Raw genomic sequence first — 24,465 nt, 5'->3', positions numbered from 1 at the left:
AATTTTGAGTTTCGGGCTGACGATCTCCGGCCCGTGGTCTGTGTAGCAGACGTGTGGCCCATCATAAGCCCATCCAAGATTTTACCAACCAACCAGGCCCTGCTAGCCCAAACACACCAACAAACCCAGTTGGCCCTAACTAAACACCTCGGGTGCCCGGCGGCCGGAGCGCCTTCACTGCTCGGTCGCCATGGCGTCCCTCGTCCCCCGGCTCCTTGGCCGCCGGACTCTGCAACCCGCCGTTGCTCTACGCTCTCCACGGTTCGTTGCCACTCCTCCTGTTAATGCCTCCATCGCCATCTTGTATTTTGGGTTTGATTTATCGGTTGCCTCCTAACAGCGATCCTTGGATGCGTTTCCACGGCGCAAATCCCCCACGCCCCTGCCCGCTGTTCCGGCCTTCCCCGGGGGTTGATGGATGCGCGAGAGCTGCGCGGAGATGGTGGTTTCTCTCGCCGGTAAGGCACGGGAGCACGGCGGTGACGCTGAACACGGACGGCGGCTTTGCGCGGTTCTCCGTCGGAGATCCGGGCCCGAATCAGAATGGGGGGCAGAATCAGCCGCCGGCGAAGAAGAAGATGTCCAAGAAGTCCAAGGTCAACCAGCTCAAGTGGTATCGCCTCAAGGCCAAAAAGAAGATGAAGTCGCCCAACCCCGAAGTCAGGATAAGATACAAGCTCGGAAAGGTTGCTTAATTTTAACATGTTATTACTACTCTGTCTGCCCCCTTTAGTATGTGGTTGAGGAGAAATATGCTGAAATGCTGCATTGTCAATTTCTCATGTGAATTCAGGCCAAGAGGAAAGAAGAATGGCTGATTGAGAAACTCAGGAAGTACGAGGCCCCGAGGGCTCCGGAGCCGGTTCACGACCCTGAGATTCTGACCGAGGAGGAGAAGTTCTATCTGAAACGGACTGGGGAGAAGAAAAAGAACTATGTTCCTGTTGGGAGGAGAGGGGTGTTTGGTGGTGTGGTTCTCAACATGCACCTCCACTGGAAGAAGCATGAGACTATGCAAGTAGTCTGCAAGCCCTGTCGACCTGGGCAAGTGTATGAGTACGCAGAGGAGCTGGCGAGGCTCAGCAAAGGGACAGTTATTGATATTAAACCTAATAATACCATTATCTTTTATCGTGGAAAGAATTATGTGCAGCCAAAGGTTATGTCACCTCCTGATACTCTTTCTAAGCAGAAGGTAATCATCACTAGTCCTATACCGACAAATCTGCTTGTTCTCATGGTACTCTTTTTCTATCTGAGCATACTATCGTTTAGTTGGTTCAGTTGACTTGACATCATGTATCTATACTCCATGTCCACAGGCCTTGGAGAAATATAGGTATGAACAGTCTCTGGAACATACCAGTAAATTTGTTGAGCAGCTGGAACAGGAGCTTGAAGATTACCAGAAGCATGTTGCTTTATTTAAGAAGCGCGAAGGGGCTATTTCTGAGCAAATCAGCAATGAAGACTCTGCTGTGGATGACCTCACAACTAACTCAGATACCGATTGAATTGCCTGCTTCCTCAATTCACATCTCATATTCTTTCCGCGATGAAGGTTTGAGAAGATCTCGCAACCCTAAAAACTTATGTCATGTTTTTTTTTCACTCTTCCAAATGTTTGGCAGGTGCAAGAAACGTTTGGTAGCAGCCACATTTGTGGCGTGCCACACTTGTCTAACATTGTATTTATACCCCACCTATCATAGACCTTTATTTACCCAAGTTTTGCCACAAGTGTGGTGACCAATTTGATTGCCACAAAACTGCCACTTGCCATACCTGTGGCACAAAAGTGAGTTAATTTATGGATGGCAGCCAAACATGCCCTTAGATGCAGATCTTAATATTCATACTCAATTGAGAAGCTTGCCCTCAGATAGGTTGCAATAGGAATTAAACAGCGCTTCAATGCTTGGAATCAGGCAGAAAAAGAGCGGTAGCATATTCAGGAGTATTATACTTGAAATTACTAGTCTGGGTAGTTGGTAGGTACTTGGTACAAATGTTCTTTGTTTGTGTCTTGATGTGGTCTTGGATTTGATACATCCATTTAATGAAAGATCTGTTACTTGAACATCAATGTTGTCAGCATTTGATCTTCATAGGGCTGGTAGTGAGTAAAAAGCTAGTTTTTTCTGTTCAGCTTGATTATATTGGTATGATTAGTTTCATGGGTTTTTATCATTTATGCCACTAGTTGTGTCCCACTAAGTTTTGCCGGTAGAAGTTACAACTGCTAAAAAATGCCATCGTTTCGTGAGATGCTTGCGCAAAAATGCCATTAGACACCTAAAAAATGCCATTGTTCTGTTAGATGCTTGCTTAAAAATGTCATTAGACCCCGTTACTGTCAGGTCAAACCCGTTGACCATGTTATATGGCCAAAATACCCCTAGACCCACATGTCAGCTTTCTCTATTTCACAATGATAAGTGTGGGCCCCACATGTCATGAGTAAGCAAGCAAATAATTTTAGAGGAAAATAAGAACGTTGTTGGGGGTCGAGTGGGACCCACACTTTATCATAGTGAGATAGAGAGAGAGCTGAAATTTTGGTCCATGGTTATTTTGGTCATATAACATGGTAGATGGGCTTTGAGCTATCAGTAATGGTGTCTAGTGGCATTTTTTAGCATGCGCCTAATGCAACGATGTCATTTTTGAGCAATTGAAACTCCTAGTGGCAAAAGTGAGTAGTGGGACACAACGGCATAAATGATAAAAACCCTAGTTTCATTGCACTGTTTTTAGGATCCTAAGAATAAGCGACCTTCTCTTTTAGAATCTGTTGTACATTGCCTTACAACCATTACCCATGACTTGTAATTTTGCAATAACCCTTGTGTAGGGTTCTCACGCTTCCTCATAAAATGGAAAAAGGGACAGTTAGTAGTTCAAGAGCTATTATACTGCTAGAGTACCATGAACCCAGAGGAGCTATACCTATGAGGATCAAGTACCATAAACATATTTATGGGATGGTCACATTAAGAGTTAGTAAAGTTTACGTTTGAAGATTTAAGGTAGTAGTGGATGTTGATGGTGGAGGAGATGAGTTGAACTTTTTGAGAGAGATGGGCTTGCCTGTTGCTTTGAAAAATCAACTTCGGTTATCGCTGCAAAGGAAGCCTCTCAAATGGAAACTGGTAAGCCCTTACCTGGATCTCAACGAGTAGATTAAAATAGCATACATAAGATTGATGTTTTCATATTAGAATTTACTATTCTAAGAGTAATTACTATACCGGCGGTGAAGTCAAGATAATGTCAAATGAAGAAATTATGGTTTAAAGTAGCAAACTTATATAGTTCATACCATGTTTTACTCATGAGCAACATTTTATTCTACTTATTGTTTCCCTTATGGTAGCCGTGAATGGGTTCAGCCCTATTGTCAAAAAAGTCAACCTTTTGAATTTGGTTTCTCTTCTTAGTACTCACCAGCCCTTTTATATTTCACATTTGATCGAATGCTTGATTCGGACATATATATTCCGAAGATAGTTTCAAAATTTTAGTTATTATAAAATTAAAAATTCAACCCAATCTACTATTGGAAAACTGAATTTGGCAAGGATCATAAGATACTTGGTTTTACCATTGGGGTCTTGAACGCTGGTACGACTTACATGCTGCTAGCCATGATGCCATGCCATATGTTGGCACAATTGATGATCTCACCATTTCCAGCAATGCACATACCACCTAGGGGAATACTAACTTATGGCCCCGAAAAGGAAATTAAGTTATTGCTTGACTTCTTCACTTTATGACACTAGTCAAGTGGAGAACTACACATAACTAGTGAAATACCCACGCTTTCCAATTGATAAAGGATTATAAACGATCATGGCATGCTATCGCTGTCGGCTCAATGCTAAATAGCCATACATGTTTTGCCCTATCTTTGTTAGATATTTATTGTGGATGAGCTTTATTCTATTTGAGTTATTTGTTAGAGGTTTTTTTGACGGTGGAAAAAAGAATGTGAGATGTGTGGTTTAAATGGGAGTTGTACTTCAAAAAAATTTGTTTGGAAGTGGCTCAAGCAATGGTTGTTCCTTGCATATGGTGTAGAACATATGAATGAGACAAAAGGAAGAAGATGGAATACACGGAGTCACAAGCAAACGAGCTAAGAGTTATGGTTACAAGAAGATAGAGTTTAGTTTGGACGTTGTTAAGGAAGTAGAGTTGAGCAAGAGAACAACTTTCAAATATGTTCGTAACAAGCTACATATGGCAAATAATACCTTGTGGCAAAGATTAAAGGAAGGAAGGCTCATGTGTCACACCAATGCCATCAAGTCCATGTTGACCGAGAGAACAAGTTAGGCAAGATACAAATTTGTTTATTGATGTTGCATAGCATTACAGGAGAGCTTGTATTCGAAGGAATGTGAAGTGTCATACACATTGATAAAAATTGGTTGTACCGCACTCATCATACTTAGATTATAACTGGGCACTAGATGTGGATGATCCCTATCGCGGCAAGCAGAGCTAAGGTTTTATTGAGAAATTTAAGGTCTTGGCAGTAGTAGCAGGGTCAATACGACATTGATTGTACCATGACGTTTGTTGGAAGATAAGCATTTGGCCTTTCTCGTATGAAAAGCTGGCGAAAAGGAGTAGTGAAAGACGTGAGGTGGGATCAATGGTGAACAAGGTTCTGCTGGCATTGACACGGGATGTAAGCCATGATTATTTGGTTAATAGACTTCTTCCCGCCATAAAGATATGTGATTAGCGAGTGAGTGTGGTTGTGCCATATACATGTTGCAATGCAACGCGAATACTCACATTCTAGTAAATGATCTTTTGTTTCCAGCATTTATGGCGAATGGGTGTGACATGCGGCTTACATGCCATCTGCGAACACCTCATTTGAACATCCAAGACGTACGAATCTTCGCAGCATTGTAAACACTTTGAAAAATGTCGTCCCGTTCACTCTTTAACATTGTTGTTAAAAGCGTATGAGTACCCGACAAAGAGAACCAATTGTATATTCCTTACTATATGGGCATGCATGCGAGAAGTATTGAAGAAGAAATGGGTTAATCGTTACAAGTTGTGCGGTAGAACTTGCTTCCACATGTGGAGAACCTTGCAACAATTCCCTCTCGAATGCATGCTTGTAGATGAAGGAAACTATATAATTGCTTCTCTTCGTAGGGTACTCTATGCGCTTGGCGTACCTTAGCAACAATGTTAGTGAGTGAACCAGAAGACATTTTTGAGAAAGTGTTTACAGTCCTGCAGAGAATCCTACGACAAGGATGTTCATATCAAATGAGTTCGCGGCTATGGCATGTAAACCAAATATCACATCCATCAGCCTGAACCCTGCACAAACAAAAGAACATTCATGGGAATGGAGTTCTTTGTGTTTGTTGGTGCAAGGTTTTGCCCACTTGTGTTTTGGAGATTGTTGCTAGTGCACACAAAGAGAAATAGTCCAGGCAAGCTCGAGGAGAATGTTGTATTCGGAGTCAATTTGAGGAACTTCACCGAAGACTTTCTGCGTTGCAGAGAAGGATGAGCTACATTTCGTGAAGACATGTTTGCGTGAAGATTGTGGCGAAGAAGATTGACCTCTTAAAATTATTGATGACGTAAAGCAATATCTGTTCGGAGTGTCCGAGGAAAGATGACTGCTATCGAATAGATTGAAGGCGAAGTGAAGACGTAGCATTCATTTTGTTGTTCTCCTTCCCTTTCTTTAAGTCATAGGACCTGTGTACTATTAATAGGGGTATAGGTTATCGAAGATTAGGTCCGGTATGATGCTTTGCCGAAACCTATGAAAGAATGAGAGATATCTCTTTATGCTTCGAATGCTTACCTGCAGAAGACCTTGTTCTTCGGTGCTGCAGGAGATATCTTTCAGACTGATGAGTTAGCATTTCTTGCTCCGCAAAGAATGTCACCGTTGTGCTCAAATTCCAATCATTGGAATCGTGTCGTTCGGCCATTGGTTGATTCGCATGTCCAATTTGGTCATTTTCCATCAGGGAAGGCTGCGGCTATAAATAGCCACCCCGCTCGAATGTTGTCCGTTGGCTGCTCCGCTTAAGATTTCTGAGAAGATTGATTGAGAATCCCCTCTCTGAGTGATTTGAGTTTAAAATCCACCAAGAGAAAACCAAGAGCCGAAACAGTGGTTGAGCATCACAGTAGTTCCGAGTCAAGGTTCTTGTACCTATTACTCTTAGAGCTGCGCACTCTCTAGACGGATAGGTGTCGACTTAAGTGACGAAGAGTAATCGTCTTCACCAAGCAAAGTCTTTAGCAACCAAGAGTAGTTGTGGTTCGCGAAGAAGTCTCTCAAAGGTTTGGAGATCGCCGACAACCACGAGTGAAATTCTCTGGAGTCTGATCAGCTCCTAGTTGAAGGAGAATAGGACGGAGAGAGGTTTTGATGCGGAGCATCCTACGGACATCACCATGTCAAGAGTCCGTTTGGCATACATAAAGGTGAATCTTCTCCTTTAGTCGTGTTCACTTGACCCCTTCGAGGATGGTATAGTACTTGACACTTTTCTCGTGTGCATACATAGGTATTGTCGGAACTTCATGAACGACGAGGAGGAGTGCAAGCGCAAGGGAACGACTACACCATCTAAGAAGGAAGCTTGGAAGCGGAGAAGGAATCGTCAAGAGGAAGGCCAAGTTTCACCAACATCGACGGGAAGATCTCGAGGAAGTTGGAAGCCAACAACACGAAAGAAGAAGACGCGCCCAGGCGACCCCGTGCGCGCGGCCCCTCCTGACTCCGTGCGCATGACCCCTCTAGAGAGCTATTGGACTCCGTTGGACATACTCCGTGTGCACGGGCCTAGGACCCTTTCACCAACATCGACGGGAAGATCTCGAGGAAGTTGGAAGCCAACAACACGAAAGAAGAAGACGCGCCTAGGCGACCCCGTGCGCGCGGCCCCTCCTGACTCCGTGCGCACTGTTAGACCTTTCAGCCTGAGCATTTCATAGTTGTGGATGACACTAGGAGAGTTGGGACAATTTTCGTTGGTTTATTTCTCACACAATGCCATGCCAACCTGAGGGGTTGGGGATACATACTTATAGGCTGCTAGTCAGCCAAGCATATGCTAAGATGCTGCTAAGATGCCAGTCTAAGATGCTAGTCTAAGATGCTATCCTAACTGCCAGTCCTTGATGGTCAGGGATTCTATCCTAACTGCCACAAGGACCATGTGCTGCAGCCAAAGGACCATGTGTTGCAGCCCCACAAAGACCTTAGTACATAGACTTATCCATCATTCTCCCCCTAAGTCTTGTACGTCGTTTTGTGGGAGGGTTGAATCATCCCAATCCTGGAGCAGAGTTCGAGGAACTTGATCCTCCCAAGAGGCTTGGTGAGCAGGTCTGCGAGCTGGTCCGTGGTGTTGATGTAGCTCGCCTCGATGCTCCCTTCTTCCACACAGCTGCGGATGAAATGGTACCTCAGTCGGATGTGCTTGCTCCGTTCGTGGAAAACGGGGTTCTTTGCCAGGGCCAGGGCGGACTTGCTGTCCACCAGGAGCTGCACCGTTCTGGTGTCTTGAACAAGAAGATCACCAAGCAGTCGAGCGAGCCAGAGCGCCTGAGTGCAGGCGGTGGAGGCCGCTATGTACTCAGCCTCACAGCTGGACAGGGCCACCACCTGCTGCTTGACTGATTGCCAGCTCACGAGACACTTGCCGAGGAAGAAGAGGATCCCGCTCGTGCTCTTGCTGGTGTCGATGTCGCCGGCGTGGTCGCTGTCGCTGTACCCGACGAAGTGTGCCGCCCCCGGACACCTAGGGTAGTGGAGGCCGTGGTAGAGGGTCCCTGCTACGTAGCGGACGATCCTCTTCACTGCCTGCTGGTGTTCCGACGTCGGTCGCTCCATGAACCGACTGACATAGCCGACGGAGAATGCCAAGTCCGGCCGTGTGTGGGCGAGGTAGCGAAGGCCCCCCACAAGGCGTCGGTACTGCGTAGCATCCACTTCCTCTGCCTTGCTGTCGCGGCTCAGTTTCAGCCTCTCCTCCATCGGAGTGAGAGCTGGGTGACAGTTGCTGAGCCCAGCTAGCTCAACGATGCGCTTGGCGTAGGCGGACTGTCGAAGCGCGATCCCGGAGTGATCCTGGTGCACCTCAATCCCAAGATAGAAGGAGAGGAGCCCCACATCACTCATCTGGAAGGTGGCCTTCATGTCTTCCTTGAACGCTGCCACCTCTGCATCTTTGGTGCCGGTAATCACCAAGTCGTCAACATAGACGCCCACCAGCAGGGCGTTTCCTCCACTGCCCCGTCGGTAGACGGCCGCCTCATGCGGGCTTTGCTCGAAGCCCATCTTCTTTAGCGTGGAGTCCAGCTTGGCGTTCCACGCCCTAGGTGCCTGCCGTAGGCCATAGAGAGCCTTGCGCAGGCGGAGTACCTTGCCCTCCTGGCCAGGGATCGCAAATCCCGGTGGCTGATGCACGTAGACTTCCTCCTTCAAGTCGCCGTTGAGGAATGCCGACTTGACATCCATGTGATGGACATGCCAGCCCTCCTGGGCAGCCAGCGTGAGGAGAAGTCGCACGGACTCCATCCGTGCCACGGGAGCGAAAGCGTCGTCGAAGTCGACTCCTTCCTGTTGCAAGAAGCCTCGGGCCACCAAGCGAGCCTTGTGCTTGATGATGGCGCCGGCTCCATCCCTCTTCAGCTTGAACACCCACTTAAGGGTGATTGCGCGGTGACCACGAGGGAGGTCAGCGAGCTCCCAGGTGCGGTTTTGCTCGACCGCATCCATCTCCAACTGCATCGCGGCGCGCCATGCCGCGTCTCTCTCGGCCTCTGCAAAAGACCGTGGTTCGCCGTCTTCACACGCGAGTTGTAGCTGCGCCTCCAGGTCACGTGGCACCAGTCCCGGCACCGGCTGGTCGCCGAGTAGATCTTCCATCGTACGATACCGCAGCGGTTCGCCGCCATAATACGCGTCGATCCGCTCCTCGTCGTGAGTGAGCGGAGAGGCGAACTTCGTCGGGTTGTGCTCTGTGTGAGCTAGTGCTGATGAAGATGAGCCCGGGGTGGTGACTGCCGGGGCTGGAGTGTGCGGCGTCGCCGGTTGTGGTGCCGTCGGCGTAGCAGGCACCGGAGTCGATGTGGTTTTGGGGGCCGGGGTAGGCGTGCCCGGCGACGAGGAGCTGGTTGCTCCCCCGGCTTCCTTGAAGTGGACGTACTCGACAATGAAGTCGTACGTCGGCGTCGAGCCGTCGTCCATCGCCTTGTCCCATTGCCACCCTCGCCCTTCGTTGAACACGACGTCTCACGCCGTGCGCACATGCTGTGTCTTTGGGTTGAGGATGCGGTAGGCCTTTGAGCCCTCCGCGTAGCCGATGAAGACTCCCGGAGTGCTCCTGTCGTCGAGCTTGCCGATGTGACCGAGCTCCTTGGCGAACGCAAGGCAGCCAAAGACCCGCAAGTGGGAGACCGCCGGCTTCCGCCCATGCCAGGCCTCGTACGGTGTCCTGCCGTCGAGTGCCTTGGTAGGCGAGCGGTTTAGGATGTAGACGGCTGTTAGCACCGCCTCTCCCCAGAAGACAGCCGGCATCCCTCTTTGCTTGAGGAGAGCTCGAGCCATCCCCACAACCGTCTGGTTGCGCCGCTCGACGACGCCGTTTTGCTGCGGGCTGTACGGCGCGGAGTAGTGGCGCTGGATGCCCTCATCGGCGCAGTACGACGCGAATTCAGCCGCCGTGAATTCGCCGCCGTTGTCGGTGCGCAACACGCGCAATTTGCGGCCGCTCTCCGCCTCCACACCAACCTGCGCGCGCCTGATGGCGTCCGCCGCCTCTCCCTTACTGCCGAGGATCATCACCCACATGTAATGGGAGAGATCGTCGACGAGCAGCAGGAAGTAGCGTCGACCTCCTGGTGTGGCTGGTGTCACCGGGCCGCACAGGTCTCCGTGCACGAGCTCCAGCCTCTCCTTGGCCCAAAAACTCGCCTGTTGGGGAAAGGGGAGTCGTCTCTGCTTCGTCATCACGCAGATGTCGCAGAACTGCTCCACATGGTCGAGGCATGGCAGGCCTCGCACCATCTCCTTGGCACTTAGACGCTTCAAGGCCTCAAAATGAAGGTGCCCAAAGCGCTCATGCCATTGCCACGCCTTGTCGTCCCGACGGACAGCGAGACAGACCGGTTGTGCCACCTGCACATCAAGGACGTAAAGTCGATTTCCACCTCTGGGTACCTTGGCGAGAAGGCGACCCTGGCGATCCAAGATGCGTAGGACCCCATGCTCAATCAGCACGCGTGAGCCGTTCTCATCCAGCTGTCCCAAGCTGATGATGGAGTTCCTTAGCGCGGGGATGTAGTAGACATCGGTGAGCAGCCGGTGCTCTCCCACCTTGGTGGTGAAGATGACGGAGCCGACGCCCTTAATTTCCACAGCGGAGGCATCCCCAAACTTGACGGAGCCTCGCGCATCGGAGTCGAGCTCGGCGAAGAATTCCCTTCGACCGGTCATGTGGTGGGTGGCGCCGGTGTCGAGGCACCACCCCGTAGTCTTGTCCTTCCCGGAGCCATCGCCGAGAAGAGCGTGCGCTTTTGGCTCGTCGAGGTGGATGAGAGCTTTTGCGACTGGTGTCGCTGAGGATAGCTCAATGCTTGCATGCGCCATGAACAGAGCCGTCTCTTCCTCCTTCGCCTGTGCGACGTGAGCCTGGCCTTGTCGTGGTTGCCGACACTCATTGGCCCAATGGCCAAACCGGCCACAGTTGTGGCAACTATTGTCTTGTGTCGGCTCGGGCTTGCCAGCGGCGCCGTCCTTGGCGCCTCCGCGGGCGTCACCTTCGGCACGTCCTTGTGCCCTGCCCGGGGGGCCTCTTCGCGTCTTACGCTGCTTGCCACGCTTGCGGCCGCCCGTCGTGGAAGAAGGCTCCCCCTTCTTCCTGTCGCCAAGGCTGGGATCCCACTGCTCCCGAGTTAGGAGCAGCTTCCTGCCGGTGGTGATGGGCCCCGAGGGAGGCTGTGGCTCGTCGGTGTCGACGACCTTGAGACGGCCTATCGCCTCCTCGATCGTCATCGTGGAGAGGTCCAGCAACGACTCGATCGAGCGAGCCATCTGCTTGTACTTCTCGGGAATGCACCGAAAAAGCTTCTCGACAGCTCTCTCCTCGGTGTAGGTGGCATCGCCAAACTTCACCATCTTCTGCAGCAGAGTGTTGAGACGGAGAGCAAAGTCATCAACGTCCTCACCTGGCTTGAAAGCCAGGCTCTCCCACTCCTTACGAAGTGCCTGCAGAGTGGACTTGCGAGCACGGTCGCTGCCGATGCGTGCTGCGGCGATGGCGTCCCAAGCCTGCTTGGAAGTCCGCTTGTTGGAAAGCGAGAACTGCATCTCGGGCGGGACTGCGGCGATGAGGGCGTCCAGCGCCTGTCGATCCTCTAGGTGGTCGACGTTGCTGTCCTGGACTGCCTCCCACATAGGGATGGCAATGGGTACCCATTACCCGCGTACCCTGTGGGTAAAAACCCTATTAGGGTAAGGGTATGGGACAAAAAATTACCCATGGGTACTTAAATGGCAAAATATCATACCCATCGGGTAGAGAGGGTACGGGTATGGGATCGTATAACCCATGCCCGCGTACCCATGCACCCATCTAAAATGTTGACAGGTGGGTTTCCGTTAATATCCCAATGTATTCATTTCCCCTCCTAATCATGCTAGGTAAAAAATCTAATATGTATTCAAATTATCTCTATAATTTATCATGATTTCGTGAAGTTAAAGTGTATGCATATGTGTTGTTGTTTAACATTTTTATATGTCACTTTATAGGCAAGTACTTTTGTTTATGAGAATATGTTGTTGTTACAATATGTTGTTGTACATTGTTGTTTAAGATGTGTTGCTATTAATAATTTATGATTATATGTTGCTTTTTACAACTATTTTCTACTCAATTGATGTGTTCTAAACGCGGGTATTTCTACCCACGGGTACCCATAAACCCTGTCGGGTGACGGGTATGGGAAAAAATTGTACCCTTGACGGGTATGGGTATGGGTGATGAGTAAACTCACGGCGGACGGGTAAGGGTATGGGGTAGCTCCACCCGTACCCATACCCTGCGGGTGCCATCCCTACTCCCACATGCGCCGCACCTGGAGCCTGGCCTTCATGATCCCGGCCCACTCGACGTAGTTGGTTTTAGTGAGGGTAGGCCACCCAACACTGGGACCAACATCCCTGACCACAATCCGGACCTCGTAGAGGCCGCGGTCCTGGTCATTGCAGCCGCCGTCGCGGTGCGCGCCTCCACCTGGAGCGCGGGCGTGCTCGGCTGCCCACTGCGCCGTCCGCTCCTGCGCCACTTTGGCGCGATCTGCGTCGGCGCCGTCGTCCGCAGGCGCGGAGCTGCTGGAGCTGCCGGGGCCACCGCGGAGTGCCTTGGCATCCGCCGTAGCCTCACGGGCTGCTTCTGCTGCTGCTACCTCTGCCCTGGCTGCTTCTACCTCCGCTCTGGCTGCTGCCAGCTCCGCTGCAGCCAGCCTCGACACCCTTGCCGCCGCAGCAGCTGCTGCTACAGCCGCTCGCTCACGCTCCTCTGCCACGGCGCGCTCGGCCTCCTGCCGGCGCCGCATGCTCGAGGTAGCCGTGTGCTGAGAGCGACCTGCAGACATGGCTCGCTGCAGGGGGGCTGTTGCGTGAAGAAGAGGCTGTTGTTGCCGAGCCGCTGCTCGACAGTCCAGAGGGAGGGAGGTAACCAGAGGCAGACGGAGCAGCTGCTGCTACCGACTTGGGTTGCTCAGCTCCCGGTGAGGGAGGTAAGCAGGAAATGCTCAGGGTACAAGATAACCTGGCTCTGATACCACTTGTTAGACCTTTCAGCCTGAGCATTTCATAGTTGTGGATGACACTAGGAGAGTTGGGACAATTTTCGTTGGTTTATTTCTCACACAATGCCATGCCAACCTGAGGGGTTGGGGATACATACTTATAGGCTGCTAGTCAGCCAAGCATATGCTAAGATGCTAGTCTAAGATGCTGCTAAGATGCCAGTCTAAGATGCTAGTCTAAGATGCTGCTAAGATGCCAGTCTAAGATGCTAGTCTAAGATGTTATCCTAACTGCCAGTCCTTGATGGTCAGGGATTCTATCCTAACTGCCACAAGGACCATGTGCTGCAGCCCCACAAAGACCTTAGTACATAGACTTATCCATCACGCACGATCCCTCTAGAGAGCTATTGGACTCCGTTGGACATACTCCGTGTGCACGGGCCCAGGACCCCGTGCCCACGGGACACCTGTGCCCATGGTACAAGCCCGTGCGCATGGGCTAAGTCGTCAGGCCGCTGGATACCCCATGCGCACGGGCTCCACTTACCCCGTGCACATGGGCTGCCTGTGTGCAGCTGTTGGGCTTTGCCCATGTATTCCCATTTCGCCCCTCCTTACCCCTTCATGTCTTGGACCTATATATACTCCTCCATTTAGGGATAGCTAAGAATAGATCTAGACTTTAGAGCTTAGCTCATGTATCTCCCCTTGTGGGATTCCTCTTGAGAGAGAGAAGACTACATTGGAGTTCGAGACCTCCATTGGAGAAGATCCTTAGGGATTCAAGACCCCTTCAAGAGAAGATTCCTCCATGGAATTCAAGACCCATCTCTCCTAGAGATTTGGAGGAACTACCTTGTATCTTTATTTCCCTTGTTGTCTTTGGATCTTGATGCACCTCTTGCATTGCTTGTGATTTGAGGAGTACTTGGAGTGAATCTTGTCCATTAGAGTGTTCTTCTTGTGTTTTCCCCTTGTGTTCTTCCTCAAATCCACCTCCAATTATGTGGCACGACGTTCACGAATTGGAGGTGGATTTGAAGAACACCAAGAACACAAGGGGAAAACACAAGAAGAACACTCTAATGGACAAAATTCACTCTAAATACTCCTCAAATCACAAGCAATGCAAGAGGTGCATCAAGATCCAAAGACAACAAGGGAAATAAAGATACAAGGTAGTTCCTCCAAATCTCTAGGAGAGATGGGTCTTGAATTCCATGGAGGAATCTTCTCTTGAAGGGGTCTTGAATCCCTAAGGATCTTCTCCAATGGAGGTCTCGAACTCCAATGTAGTCTTCTCTCTCAAGAGGAAACCCACAAGGGGAGATACATGAGCTAAGCTCTAAAGTCTAGATCTATTCTTAGCTATCCCTAAATGGAGGAGTATATATAGGTCCAAGACATGAAGGGGTAAGGAGGGGAGAAATGGGAATACATGGGCAAAGCCCAACAGCTGCACACAGGGGTAAGTGGAGCCCGTGCGCACGGGCTTGTACCGCGGGCACTGGGCATGTGCGCATGGAGTATGTCCAGGCTCCAGCAGAGTCCAGTAGCTCTCTGGAGGGGTCATGCGCACGGTGTCGCCTGGGCGCGTCTTCTTCCTAAATGTTATTGGTTTCCGGCTTCCTCGAGATCTCCCCATCGGTGTTAGTGGAACTTGGCCTTCCTCTTGACAGTTCTTTCTCCGCTTCCAAGCTTCCTTCTTGGATGGTGTAGTCGTTCCCTTGTGCTTGCACTCCTCGTCATCCGTGAAGTTTCAACAATACCTATGTATGCACACGAGGGGTGTCAAGTAGTATACCATCCTCGAAGGGGTCAAGTGAACACACGTAAAGGAGATGGTTCACCTTTATGTATGTGAAGTAGGTGTGGCACGTGTCACTTGCCAAATGGACTCTTGACTTGGTGATGTCCGTAGGATGCTCCGCATCAGGTTTGCTCTTGTGTTCAATCACAAGTCCCTCCAACCAGGCATAGTCCTTTGGCAGAAGGTCTATCAAATTCATTTGTCGCCATCGAGCACCACTGGTTCACTTTACCTTACTGCTTTCCCCTCAACAGTTTACTTTCATGCTCTGTGTGGATAGACTTATCTGATCTATTTTAGTATTTCATGCTTTCCTCTGTTTCACTATCGGTTTGCATCCTTTTAGTTCGTACTTACATTGTTTGTCAGCATGATCTTCTCTGTGCTTGTCTCTATCTATTTAGTTTGTTTTCATTCGGTATTATACCTGTTTTCCTAGCTAGTATTCCGCTCGGTTATATTGTGTCATATATCTTTCCATGCTACTATATCTGCTGACCTACTGCATTACCATCGTAATAGTCAGACTTGTGATCTACTATGCACGAACAATTATCGCATCTTTCCTTGAAAGATTTGTTCCTCTCTAGAGTGCATGTTTAGCTTTTGCTCTACCGAACTAACTCCGCCGCTGTGATTGGGTTCGGTTCAAACATTCGAAAGAATCTTTGAATCTCCCATTCACCCCCCCCCTCTGGTCGATATACTCTTGATCCTAACGGTGTTGTCTTGTTGTATGTATGTGGTGCAGTCGTGTTCCGTTGTTTAACTGTATTCTGCTTTATGGCCGGAAGAAGCCTATTAACAATGTAAACATGACTTACATCTGCCAGTAGAACCTTGGTGACCATTCCCAGCTCAGGGATTTTATTACTAGTCTTTACCATTTTTTCGTACGTGAAAGCTCAAATGCCTATCTTGCCAATAAAATGTCATGGCACCATCAACATTGTGTCAAGGCATTTCTACCTCCGTCAAGAACATAACTTTCTCGATAAAACCGTGGCTCTGTTTATTGTGGTCGGGATCATCCTCATTTGGTGCCAAATAATAATTCTGAGTACCCCAAGTGCGGTACAATCAGTTTGCATCGATGTGTATGATATTGTACATCCTTTTGATGTGGGCTCTTCCAAATGCTATGATCATCAAAGATGAATAAAGAAAACCATATCCTGCCAAACTTGTTCTTCTCTGTTAAGTGTGCTTGATGACATTGGTGTGATGGATGAGCCTTCCTTCCTTTAACCTCTACCACAAGGTAGTCTTTGCCATATGTAGCTCTTTAGGAAGATCTTTCAAAGTAGTTCGCTTGCTCAATTGTACTTACTTTACAACATCTGAATTAAACTCTTATCTTTTACAACCATAATTCTTAGTCCATTTGCTCGCGTCTGGATGTATTCTACCTGCTTTCTAAGCTCTCTTCCATATGTTCTACATTGTACACAAACAGCAACTGATGCCACTTCCAAGCTCACTTTCGTGGCTCAATACAGCTTGTGTGGTTCTCTCTGGGCGCATCGCATATATGGCATCTTCTCTTCATCTTTATATTGTCTGGTTTTAGCTCTTATGTTACCAGTGGTGCTTAAGAACCACTACAAGTAAACTAGTGACATGCCAAAATATTTTACTTGAACAAAATAGTGAGAAGATGCTGCCATTTCCAGAGAAAGTCACTGCCGTGGCAGAGAAAACTTGGATTCACTCAGGTTTCTCTGTCATGGCAGTATTTTCTATAAAATTGCTTATACACATAAGACTTGAACATGATCTCTACGCCGACTACTACATTCTCAAAAATCTGACCATGATCTCTACTCCTACATCATGAGTACATCATTTGCTCCTACAATCATGAGTACACAATTACCTGCGCCGTTATGACCTTGTACATCTCTTGGCCTCCCCTCTAGTCTCACCACCTCCATGTCCAAGCCCACCGCCCTCACGACCTTCATCTCTCCACTCCCGCTACCCTCACGTCCTTCATCTTAGCCATGTCGCTCATCGTTTTCCGTCGAAGCCAACATTCATGTCCAGGCCAATAGTGAGGTGGCCAGTGTTCATGCCATGCCTGCGGCCTTTAAGACCGTTAGGACGAAGTTTGCATCTACTGCTTGACTGGCCGAGCCATTTGGTGAGCACGGGGCGTGCTCAGCCATGACCCATCAGTCTAAGCCTTCCAAGGCCGCATGCGTTTGGACGCACCCGCCATGCCTGCGACCACCATGAGTGTGTCCACCGTCCCCATGACTACCTGCTAGACTGTTGTGATTGTGACCATTTTGCCTTCCATGTCAGGATGTAGGCGGGGCGGGAAACGGTCAGCCTGCACTTGCTAATGCGGGTGGTCGTGGTCCCGGTGGGTTCATGTGGCGGTTTGCATGTGCTCGCGTGTTTCCTCGTGGGTTAAGTGGCAACCCGTGAAAGCCGCATACAACCCACATCATGCAACCCGTGAAAGCATGTAAGGGCGTAAGGCGTTTCCTCACGTCTGGGGCACAGTTCACCTGCAGCAGCCAGCAGCCAGCACAGCTTCCCTATTGCGCGTCCACACAGTCCATCTCCCGCGCCACCTCAGGCAACGCTGCCCTGCCGCGGACCGCCGCCGGCCACGCAGTTTTCAGGGTGTGAGTTTACTGTGCATGTACAGTAGATGCGGCTTGCTCGTTTACTGGTGTGAGTTTTCAGGGATTCTCCCGGTTGGATAGAGCTCATGGTACGAGTTATATTTTAGTTGGAGATGCGGGACGCTGCGGCACCCGCCGGACAAAGCGGCCATATCGCTTGAGCCCGCTTATGACCATACGGTCTGTCCAACGGCGCTTAGCGGGCATACTTTGCGGGGCGGCGTTGCGGCCGAGCGGGTAGTCCCGTCCAGCTTGCATCCTGACTTCCACGCCACCCTAGGTCATTGTCGTCATGACTGTGGACATGGCCCAGGTCGTCGTTGGCGTTATCAACGTGATTGCAGGCAAGTCGAAGAGCATTTGGGGCACTGTAATAAAACCGCAGCCCACTTTTGATCCATGTCCTGAGTCGTCGTTGGCGCTATCAACGTGATTGCAGGCAAGTCGAAGACCATTTGGGGCACTCTAATAAAACCGTAGCCCACTTTTGATCCATGTTTAAGCATGAGGGAGCCACACGTGAGAGGAGGGGGGGGGGGAGTATTGCATTGCTCACCTTTCTCCATTACCTTGAGCTTTTGGGTGAACTGTCTTGTGCATGTAACTCGACACCACCTGGGGGGGGGGGGGGGGGGGGGGGGGCGTTACAAACTTATGGCCCCAAAATTGAAGTGAAATTATTGTTTAACTTTTTACTTTATGACACTGCTCAACTGGAGAACTAAGCGTAATTTCCAGAAACATGGTTCATCCAACTTTTGGTACAAGGGTCTAGGTCTCTGCAGTGCCATCTCTTCCAAATTTTTCTGTGAACCTGAACCGTGTAACCTAATTTGGTTTGGGTATGACAAAATTATTATGACATAGGCTTCTGTCACAAAACTCAGGCCGTGGCCCTAAGTTACCTTCCTAAAATATGTTTAATGTGGCAACATCAGAAAGTGAAACACCAACCAGCACATGTTTGTTGCTCTTTGTTTTTATTTTGTGCAGCCTTCACTTAATACCATATAAAGAATCCAACAATAAGAAACTGAATGTCATAAATTGTTCTTGTCAAAGCCAGTTGCCTGGTGGGTACCACGTAGAAGTGTTCCACTTTCACAGCTCATGTGTCAATGTCGAAGAACCCTTTCATATTATCCTATCTGTAGGCCATGGCCAACTCCAAGACAAAAGCAAACCCCAAAGCCATTTGGATGTCTTGCACACCGCTGCCATTACGCCACATCAAGACTAATATGGTCCCTTTCAGCTGTCCTGTGGTGTGTGCTGACGAGCAATTTATGTTAGGCCCCAGCCATTGACATGAGCCCTCACCAGTTGTATCTGAAGGATTCCTAGTCTCCATTTTTGGTTCTAGTCCAAAAGCTGATTAGATCGGTTTATGGCAGCGAGATCTGTCAATCCCTAGAAAGCAATCACTCATCATGTAGAACTGCTCATCCTGCAGCATTTTACATCATCTACTTTCTGCGATACAGGCATGGTTTAAATTTAAGGCATCATGTCAATTGTGTAATATGGAGACCTCTGAATTTTCCCTTGTGAGTTTTTATGCCGTTACTATGACGTTAGTTGGTTCTTGGTTGGCCATGTGTACTTTATGAAGTATGAGTTACTTCTGTGGATTTTGTTCGAAACCAACTCATACTGTATGACACATGAACAACATTACTATAACATGTATGCATAAATTTAGTTACAATTCGGAAGCTACTGTTTTTCTTATGAGGACCCACAATCTAGTGCCCGACACTGATTGTACCCTTGTAACAGTGAAGACCTGGAGACGTAATGGATGCCCATTAGGGATTTCTGGACCTTGAAGAGCTGATTTACAGACCGTTGAAATGACAGCATATTGGTTATTCTATATGTAGGATGATTTCTTGGATCATCTATCTGTGCTCTGCATGGAATGTGCTGCTTCACAAACTTTTGGTCTTCTTCACTCAAGAGATTAACAGATTATAAATGGACGAAGTCCTTATCTGCATGTAAATGTAAACTAGTTGTACTTTCTCATATAATTGGTGTTAGTTTCCCTTTTTCTTCTACGAAACCTTATCAAGAAGATTGCAATTCTATTAGAAGAAGAGAATAACACCGGTTAGTTATCAGTATCTTTGTTTTGCTGTCACTTTCGATATATGCATGTCCTGGCAGTCTTGCCTTCCATCATGGGCAGCTCCCTCCACATCGAGAAGTACTCGTCATCCATTCATGTACTCTCTCCGTTCACAAATATAAGATGTTTTAACTTTTTTCTGAATCAGATGTATATAGAAATGTTTTAGTGTGTTTGTTCACTCGTGTCAGCCCATATGTGGTCCATATTAAAATAGGAATGTCTAGGGCATATCTAGATGTGCCCTACTTATTGCACATCTAAGTGAGTGAATCAAGCATGAAGAGGAAAAGAAAAAAAAAGAAAATATCCACACGAATCTCAACGTAAGATCAATGATATAGGACTTAGATGTGTAATACTTATGGCACATCTAGATGTGCTTTAGCAAAACTGTATTAAAACATCCAAAACATCTTATATTTGTGAATAGAGGGAGTCGCAATTATTGGAGGCGGCGAAACATCCAAACCAATTGAATACTTTGGCTCAATGTTTTGCATTTGTCATTTGTTGCAGAATTTATGATAAGGAAATTGTTCGTCGAATGGAAACAGGAAAACAATGAATCGTTGGAGAACGCACATTAACAAGTCATAAGTTTATCATATCCCAAATCTTTAGGCCATTGCAATACTTTTGTGCATTTACAATACATACAGTGGTTGAAGCACTTGTACAGACAGAAGAAGAGCAAACACAGTACTATTTCACATGCTTGCTTTATGACATTGTTTATCTTCTTTGGTGTAATTGTATTTGCAAGTAGCTTGGCGTGCTCTGGTTGCAGATTTACCTAGCTGGGTCCATGCATGCGATGCAGGTGCGGTTCATTTCGTCCATTCTTCAGCTGCAGCCACCGGCCGCGAAGCCGATCCTGGATTGCGCGACGTCGTAGACAACGCTGAACGTCTGCTGCTGCGTGTTCCCGATGATCGCCGTGCTGTCGGTGGCCGCGAACGCGAGGCACGTCGTGGACTCGTCCACGTCGATCAGCACGTTGCCTGGAGCCAGCTTGAGTGTCGCGCCGCCCGCGAACGCCATGTCCACGGCCGGCACGCGCAGCTTCGACACCTGGCCCTTGAAGCACGTGTCCAGGATCGAGTACGCCGGCGCGCGGGGCGCCCCTCCCATGGCCGCGCCCAGCGCCTTGCTCAGCGCCGTGTACACGGCCGTGGGCAGGCGTGTGATCACCGTGCCGGAGTCAATGATCGTCGCCAGGCTGCCATACTCCGACGGCGACACGGCGAGCGGGCTCCCGGCGACGGACATGCTGGCGAGGCTGACGAAGTAGAGCGAGGCGTCGAGCGAGCTGGACACCATGGGCGTGTACGAGTACTCCGCCGGGGTGTACGACCCGATGGATAGGTACCCGGGGGACGCCGAGGTCGGCAGGCAGTAGGAGAAGGAGTCGCCGAGGCTCGGCGCGAGCTGGTAGAGCAGCGACAGCTTGTTGCGCGCGAGGCCGATGAGCCCGGCCGACCGGCCGAAGAGGCCCTCGTTGTCCTGGCCGCAGCCGTAGTAGAAGCCGGGGAACCTGCCGGAGCCGAAGGAGACGGTGTCCCTGCTAAGGTACCCGAGGGAGAAGGAGCTGTCGCCGTAGGTGGCCTGGTAGATGCAGACGCCGGAGGCGGAGCACGCCGACGGGTTAAGCGTGGCGGCCTGCAGCTCCCCGCACTGCGGCGCCGAACACGGCACGGCGGCGTACGTGGTGGACGCGCGCGGGTTGTAGAGCGGGCCGGCCTGCCGGTGGCACGACACCACGCAGGGGGAGCACTGGAGCCACGTGAGCGATGACCCCGTGTCGACGACCATGGCGTAGGAGGTCGCGGGCGTGCCGAGGCCCAGCTGGGTGACGTAGTTGCCCACGCCGACCGACGCGCCGGGCGCGAGCGGCACCGACGTGGCCTGCGAGTCGCCCAGGTGGGCGCCGCCGGTGCTCTTGCGGAGCGACGTCGGGCGGCTGGAGGGTGTCTTGGCGAGGCGCGAGGCGAGGCGGGCGATGCGCGCCTCGTCGTGGACGATCACGGCGGAGAAGGGGAGGTCCGACGGCAAAGGCGCCGGCGAGCAGGGGCTCTGCGGGTGGTGCAGCGTCAGGTGCATGCCGGTGCCGTTCACGTGCTGAAAAACTGCAACAAACCATCGCATAATGTGTTATTACTCACGTCATTATCTTATAACTGTAGAGTTGCTAAGAGAGTGGCGCCTGCATATTTTTTGACTACTCAATGTGGTTTGCTTTCAGATGGAGCTAGCTCGTCCGTCCAACCAGTGATTGCTAGCTCACCGGTGGTAGGGTACAAACCGTCCGGCCCCTGCATATTTTGGTGGCAGCGGACTGCACGTAACTTTGGACGCACACGACCGTGACGCGTCGGGTTATTCATTCCAGCGATGTTTGGATATAAGTTGGTACGGAGTCATGGTCTGCTGTTGACGTGGAGAATTACAAAACGAAAGGGATCGTCAGCAGATTAGCAAACAGGATCGGAGAATCTGGCCTAACATTCTATGAAGACGAATTTTGTCACGACCCATTTTATCAATTATGCACACCTTCATAAATCATAACCATGTAACTAAAACCCTGTCCAGTTTGTCACCAGTTGCAACCGAAATTTGTCGCGGAATCTCCTGTTTTTTTTTTTCTCTTTTTTTTTTCTCAACTTCTCATCAATGGGGTCTCATCCAGGCACCAACAGATGATGCTCCCATCCCATGGAGCACCGGTTGCCATGCCCTCTCATTTGTCTCCACATCACGATTTTCAAGTCTTAATCAATTATTGACAGGTTACCAATTTGTCCATGATTGTACTACCCGAAAGTCCAACGCCAGAGGAAACCCGTCAAATGGAGTAAACTGAATTGATTCGTGGACAGTTACGGGAAGGGAGAGTCAGACTGGTTCACGCAAGCGTCTATTCGTGCCACTTATCACTGCTTGGTTTGCTCTGTGTGGTCACCTTCTCTTTTCCTAAGCAGTGTTGTTTGCTTTCTTGTAGCTTAATGGTTGCTATCTTTGCAAATTATCTGGTTCGCTGGCTATCTGGCGCCTGAATTTCTATAGAAATATGCGTTATGAATTTCACATACTCTCCTATACTATAGATGTTCCTGGGAATGTGTATGCTAATCTATTTAAAAAAACTTGGCATCTGCGATCCATGGTTAGTGAAGGTGGTTTATATAGTTATCACCACATGCTGCCTGTCTAAGCTCTACAACTCCAAAAGAACAAAAGACATAGTATCCAGGCCTGATTCAACCATAAGCCATCCATCCGTCTACTTATCATGGTCCCATGAACGGTTCAAGTTAGGTTGTGTACTGGGCAACAACATGGTATCTGACGATGATGAAAACTTCTAGAATAAAAAAGCTATGATGGATGGAAAACTAACTGGGGAAGAGATGAATACACTGCTAAGTATCATGGGAGTACCATTAGCTTGTGAGGTGCAGGCGTTGGTGATCTCCCTGGCCGGAGCGGCAAGAGGGAAGATGAGAGAGCCTGCGAGAAGAAGAAGAAGCAACTCCATGGTGTTGCGGGCTAAAAGCTTCTGCTTCTTCTTGAGGACGTTCAGTAGGCTTGTTCTTGTGGCCTCTATATAGTGTGTGTGTGAGTGGTTCGTTGGAATCTTTCCGGTAGCTCTCAAGTCTCAACGCACATAGTTTGTCACAATAGATACGTCTGAGTTTATCCACCCAAATGATTGTTTTTTAGGGACACAAATTATTATCTGTGGTGACGATGCTCTGGGCGAAGTGATTACTGAATTATTGACGAGTAATGTGGCGCTGCTTCTCACGTCCCGACTCTCAGTTAAGTGCATAATTTGTGCACTGCTTTTACTTAGGGAGCACAAAATTTAACTTGTCTGGCAAACAGACGTATCTACGGCAGTTACACTTGGCCCTGTTTGGTTCTGCTTTTATCAACGGATTCGCAGCAGAATCTGAACTAAAGGGCGAACCCAGCAGAATCCGATTCTAGAAATTCGTTGTCAAAATCTGAACCAAAAGCGGAAGCAGCCCAGGACGTGCTTTCCAAAATCTGATTCCGCTGCGAGCCAAAATCTGAAAAAGCTGTATCAGCTGGTTTGCCAAATGACCTACATCTTTTTCACATTAGATTTTCCACAGTTGTTTTTCCACAGCTGTTTTTCACAGCTGCTTTTAGAAATCCACAGTCGAACCAAACATGGATGCAGAGTTCATTTCGTCGGCCGGTGCACGAGTAGAAAGAGAAATCAGGCACCATTTGGAAGTTGATATTGGGGCTCAAAATTGGATAATGGTATTGGGGCTATCTGAATGTTGATATCTTTTTTGATACATATGCACACGCTTAAAAACACATACATACACTCACCCGTATAAATGCATGCACACATACTCTCCCCATGAACATCTGGAAGAGACTGAGCCGAGGGGTCTTGAGATTGATGAGGTCACCACAGGCAAGTCGCTATCGACGGAAACGTCGCCTCCACCTGAAAAAATATTCCAACTTTTTTGGACACCAAAGCATCAAACCAGGGGTTTGTGATGGGGAACGAAGTATGGAAATCAAAAAAATTCCTACGAACACCCAAGATCTAATTTAGGAGATGCAAGGCAACGAGAGGGGAGTGTGTCTACATAACCTTGTAGACCAAAAGCGTTAGCATCATAACGCAGTTGATGTAGTCGTACTCTTCACGACCCAATCGCGATCCAATCCGATCAAGTGCCGAACAGACGACACCTCTGACTTTAGAACATGTACGCCTCGGCGGCGTATTCTCCTTCTTAATCCAGAAAGTGTGGGAAAGGAGGTAGATGAGATCTGAACGAACACGACGGCGTGGTGGTGACGGTGGCGGCGGAATTCCGGCAGGGCTTCCCCAAGCGCTGACGGAACGTGGAGGGGTAACGGCAGGGAGACTGGGCAAGCATGGAGGGGATGGCTGCCCCATGCGCCTCCCCGCTATATATAGGGGTGAGGGAGGGGCGTGCCAGCCCTAGCCCCCCTTCCAAGGCAGGGGCGACGGCCAAGCGGGAGGAGTGCCCTCCAAG

At 49.4% G+C, this 24,465-nt stretch overlaps 2 protein-coding genes across 9 annotated transcripts; one reads left to right on the top strand and one right to left on the bottom strand.

The window, feature by feature from the left end:
• Window positions 1-112: 112 nt before the first annotated feature.
• On the top strand, window positions 113-21,992 carry LOC123168134 (uncharacterized CRM domain-containing protein At3g25440, chloroplastic). 8 transcript variants are annotated; one of them, XR_006484215.1, is made up of 6 exons: window positions 113-261; window positions 341-686; window positions 794-1,195; window positions 1,323-1,561; window positions 2,855-3,152; window positions 21,651-21,992. XR_006484215.1 is itself a non-coding variant. In XM_044586007.1 (5 exons), exons 1-4 carry the CDS (start codon window positions 191-193, stop codon window positions 1,512-1,514), a joined length of 1,011 nt encoding a protein of 336 aa, XP_044441942.1. In that variant the 5' UTR covers window positions 113-190; the 3' UTR covers window positions 1,515-1,561; window positions 21,651-21,987. The 8 variants fall into 8 exon arrangements, 4 of the variants coding, with proteins under 4 accessions (XP_044441942.1, XP_044441941.1, XP_044441940.1 ...); XR_006484213.1 differs by lacking the exon at window positions 21,651-21,992 and adding an exon at window positions 19,059-19,400; XR_006484212.1 differs by lacking the exon at window positions 21,651-21,992 and adding an exon at window positions 19,054-19,400.
• LOC123168133 (aspartyl protease family protein At5g10770) lies at window positions 19,992-23,087 on the bottom strand. The gene is made up of 2 exons (XM_044586003.1): window positions 22,850-23,087; window positions 19,992-21,534 (listed from the first exon to the last, which is right to left on the bottom strand). The coding sequence occupies exons 1-2, from the start codon at window positions 22,944-22,946 to the stop codon at window positions 20,252-20,254; spliced, it is 1,380 nt and encodes a 459-aa protein (XP_044441938.1). The 5' UTR covers window positions 22,947-23,087; the 3' UTR covers window positions 19,992-20,251.
• Between the last annotated feature and the right edge of the window lie 1,378 nt (window positions 23,088-24,465).

This window comes from Triticum aestivum, chromosome 7D, assembly GCF_018294505.1.
Source record: "Triticum aestivum cultivar Chinese Spring chromosome 7D, IWGSC CS RefSeq v2.1, whole genome shotgun sequence".
Lineage (NCBI taxonomy): Eukaryota > Viridiplantae > Streptophyta > Magnoliopsida > Poales > Poaceae > Triticum > Triticum aestivum.
Note: the sequence above shows the minus strand (reverse complement) of the source record. Positions and strands in the feature narration are given on the sequence as shown.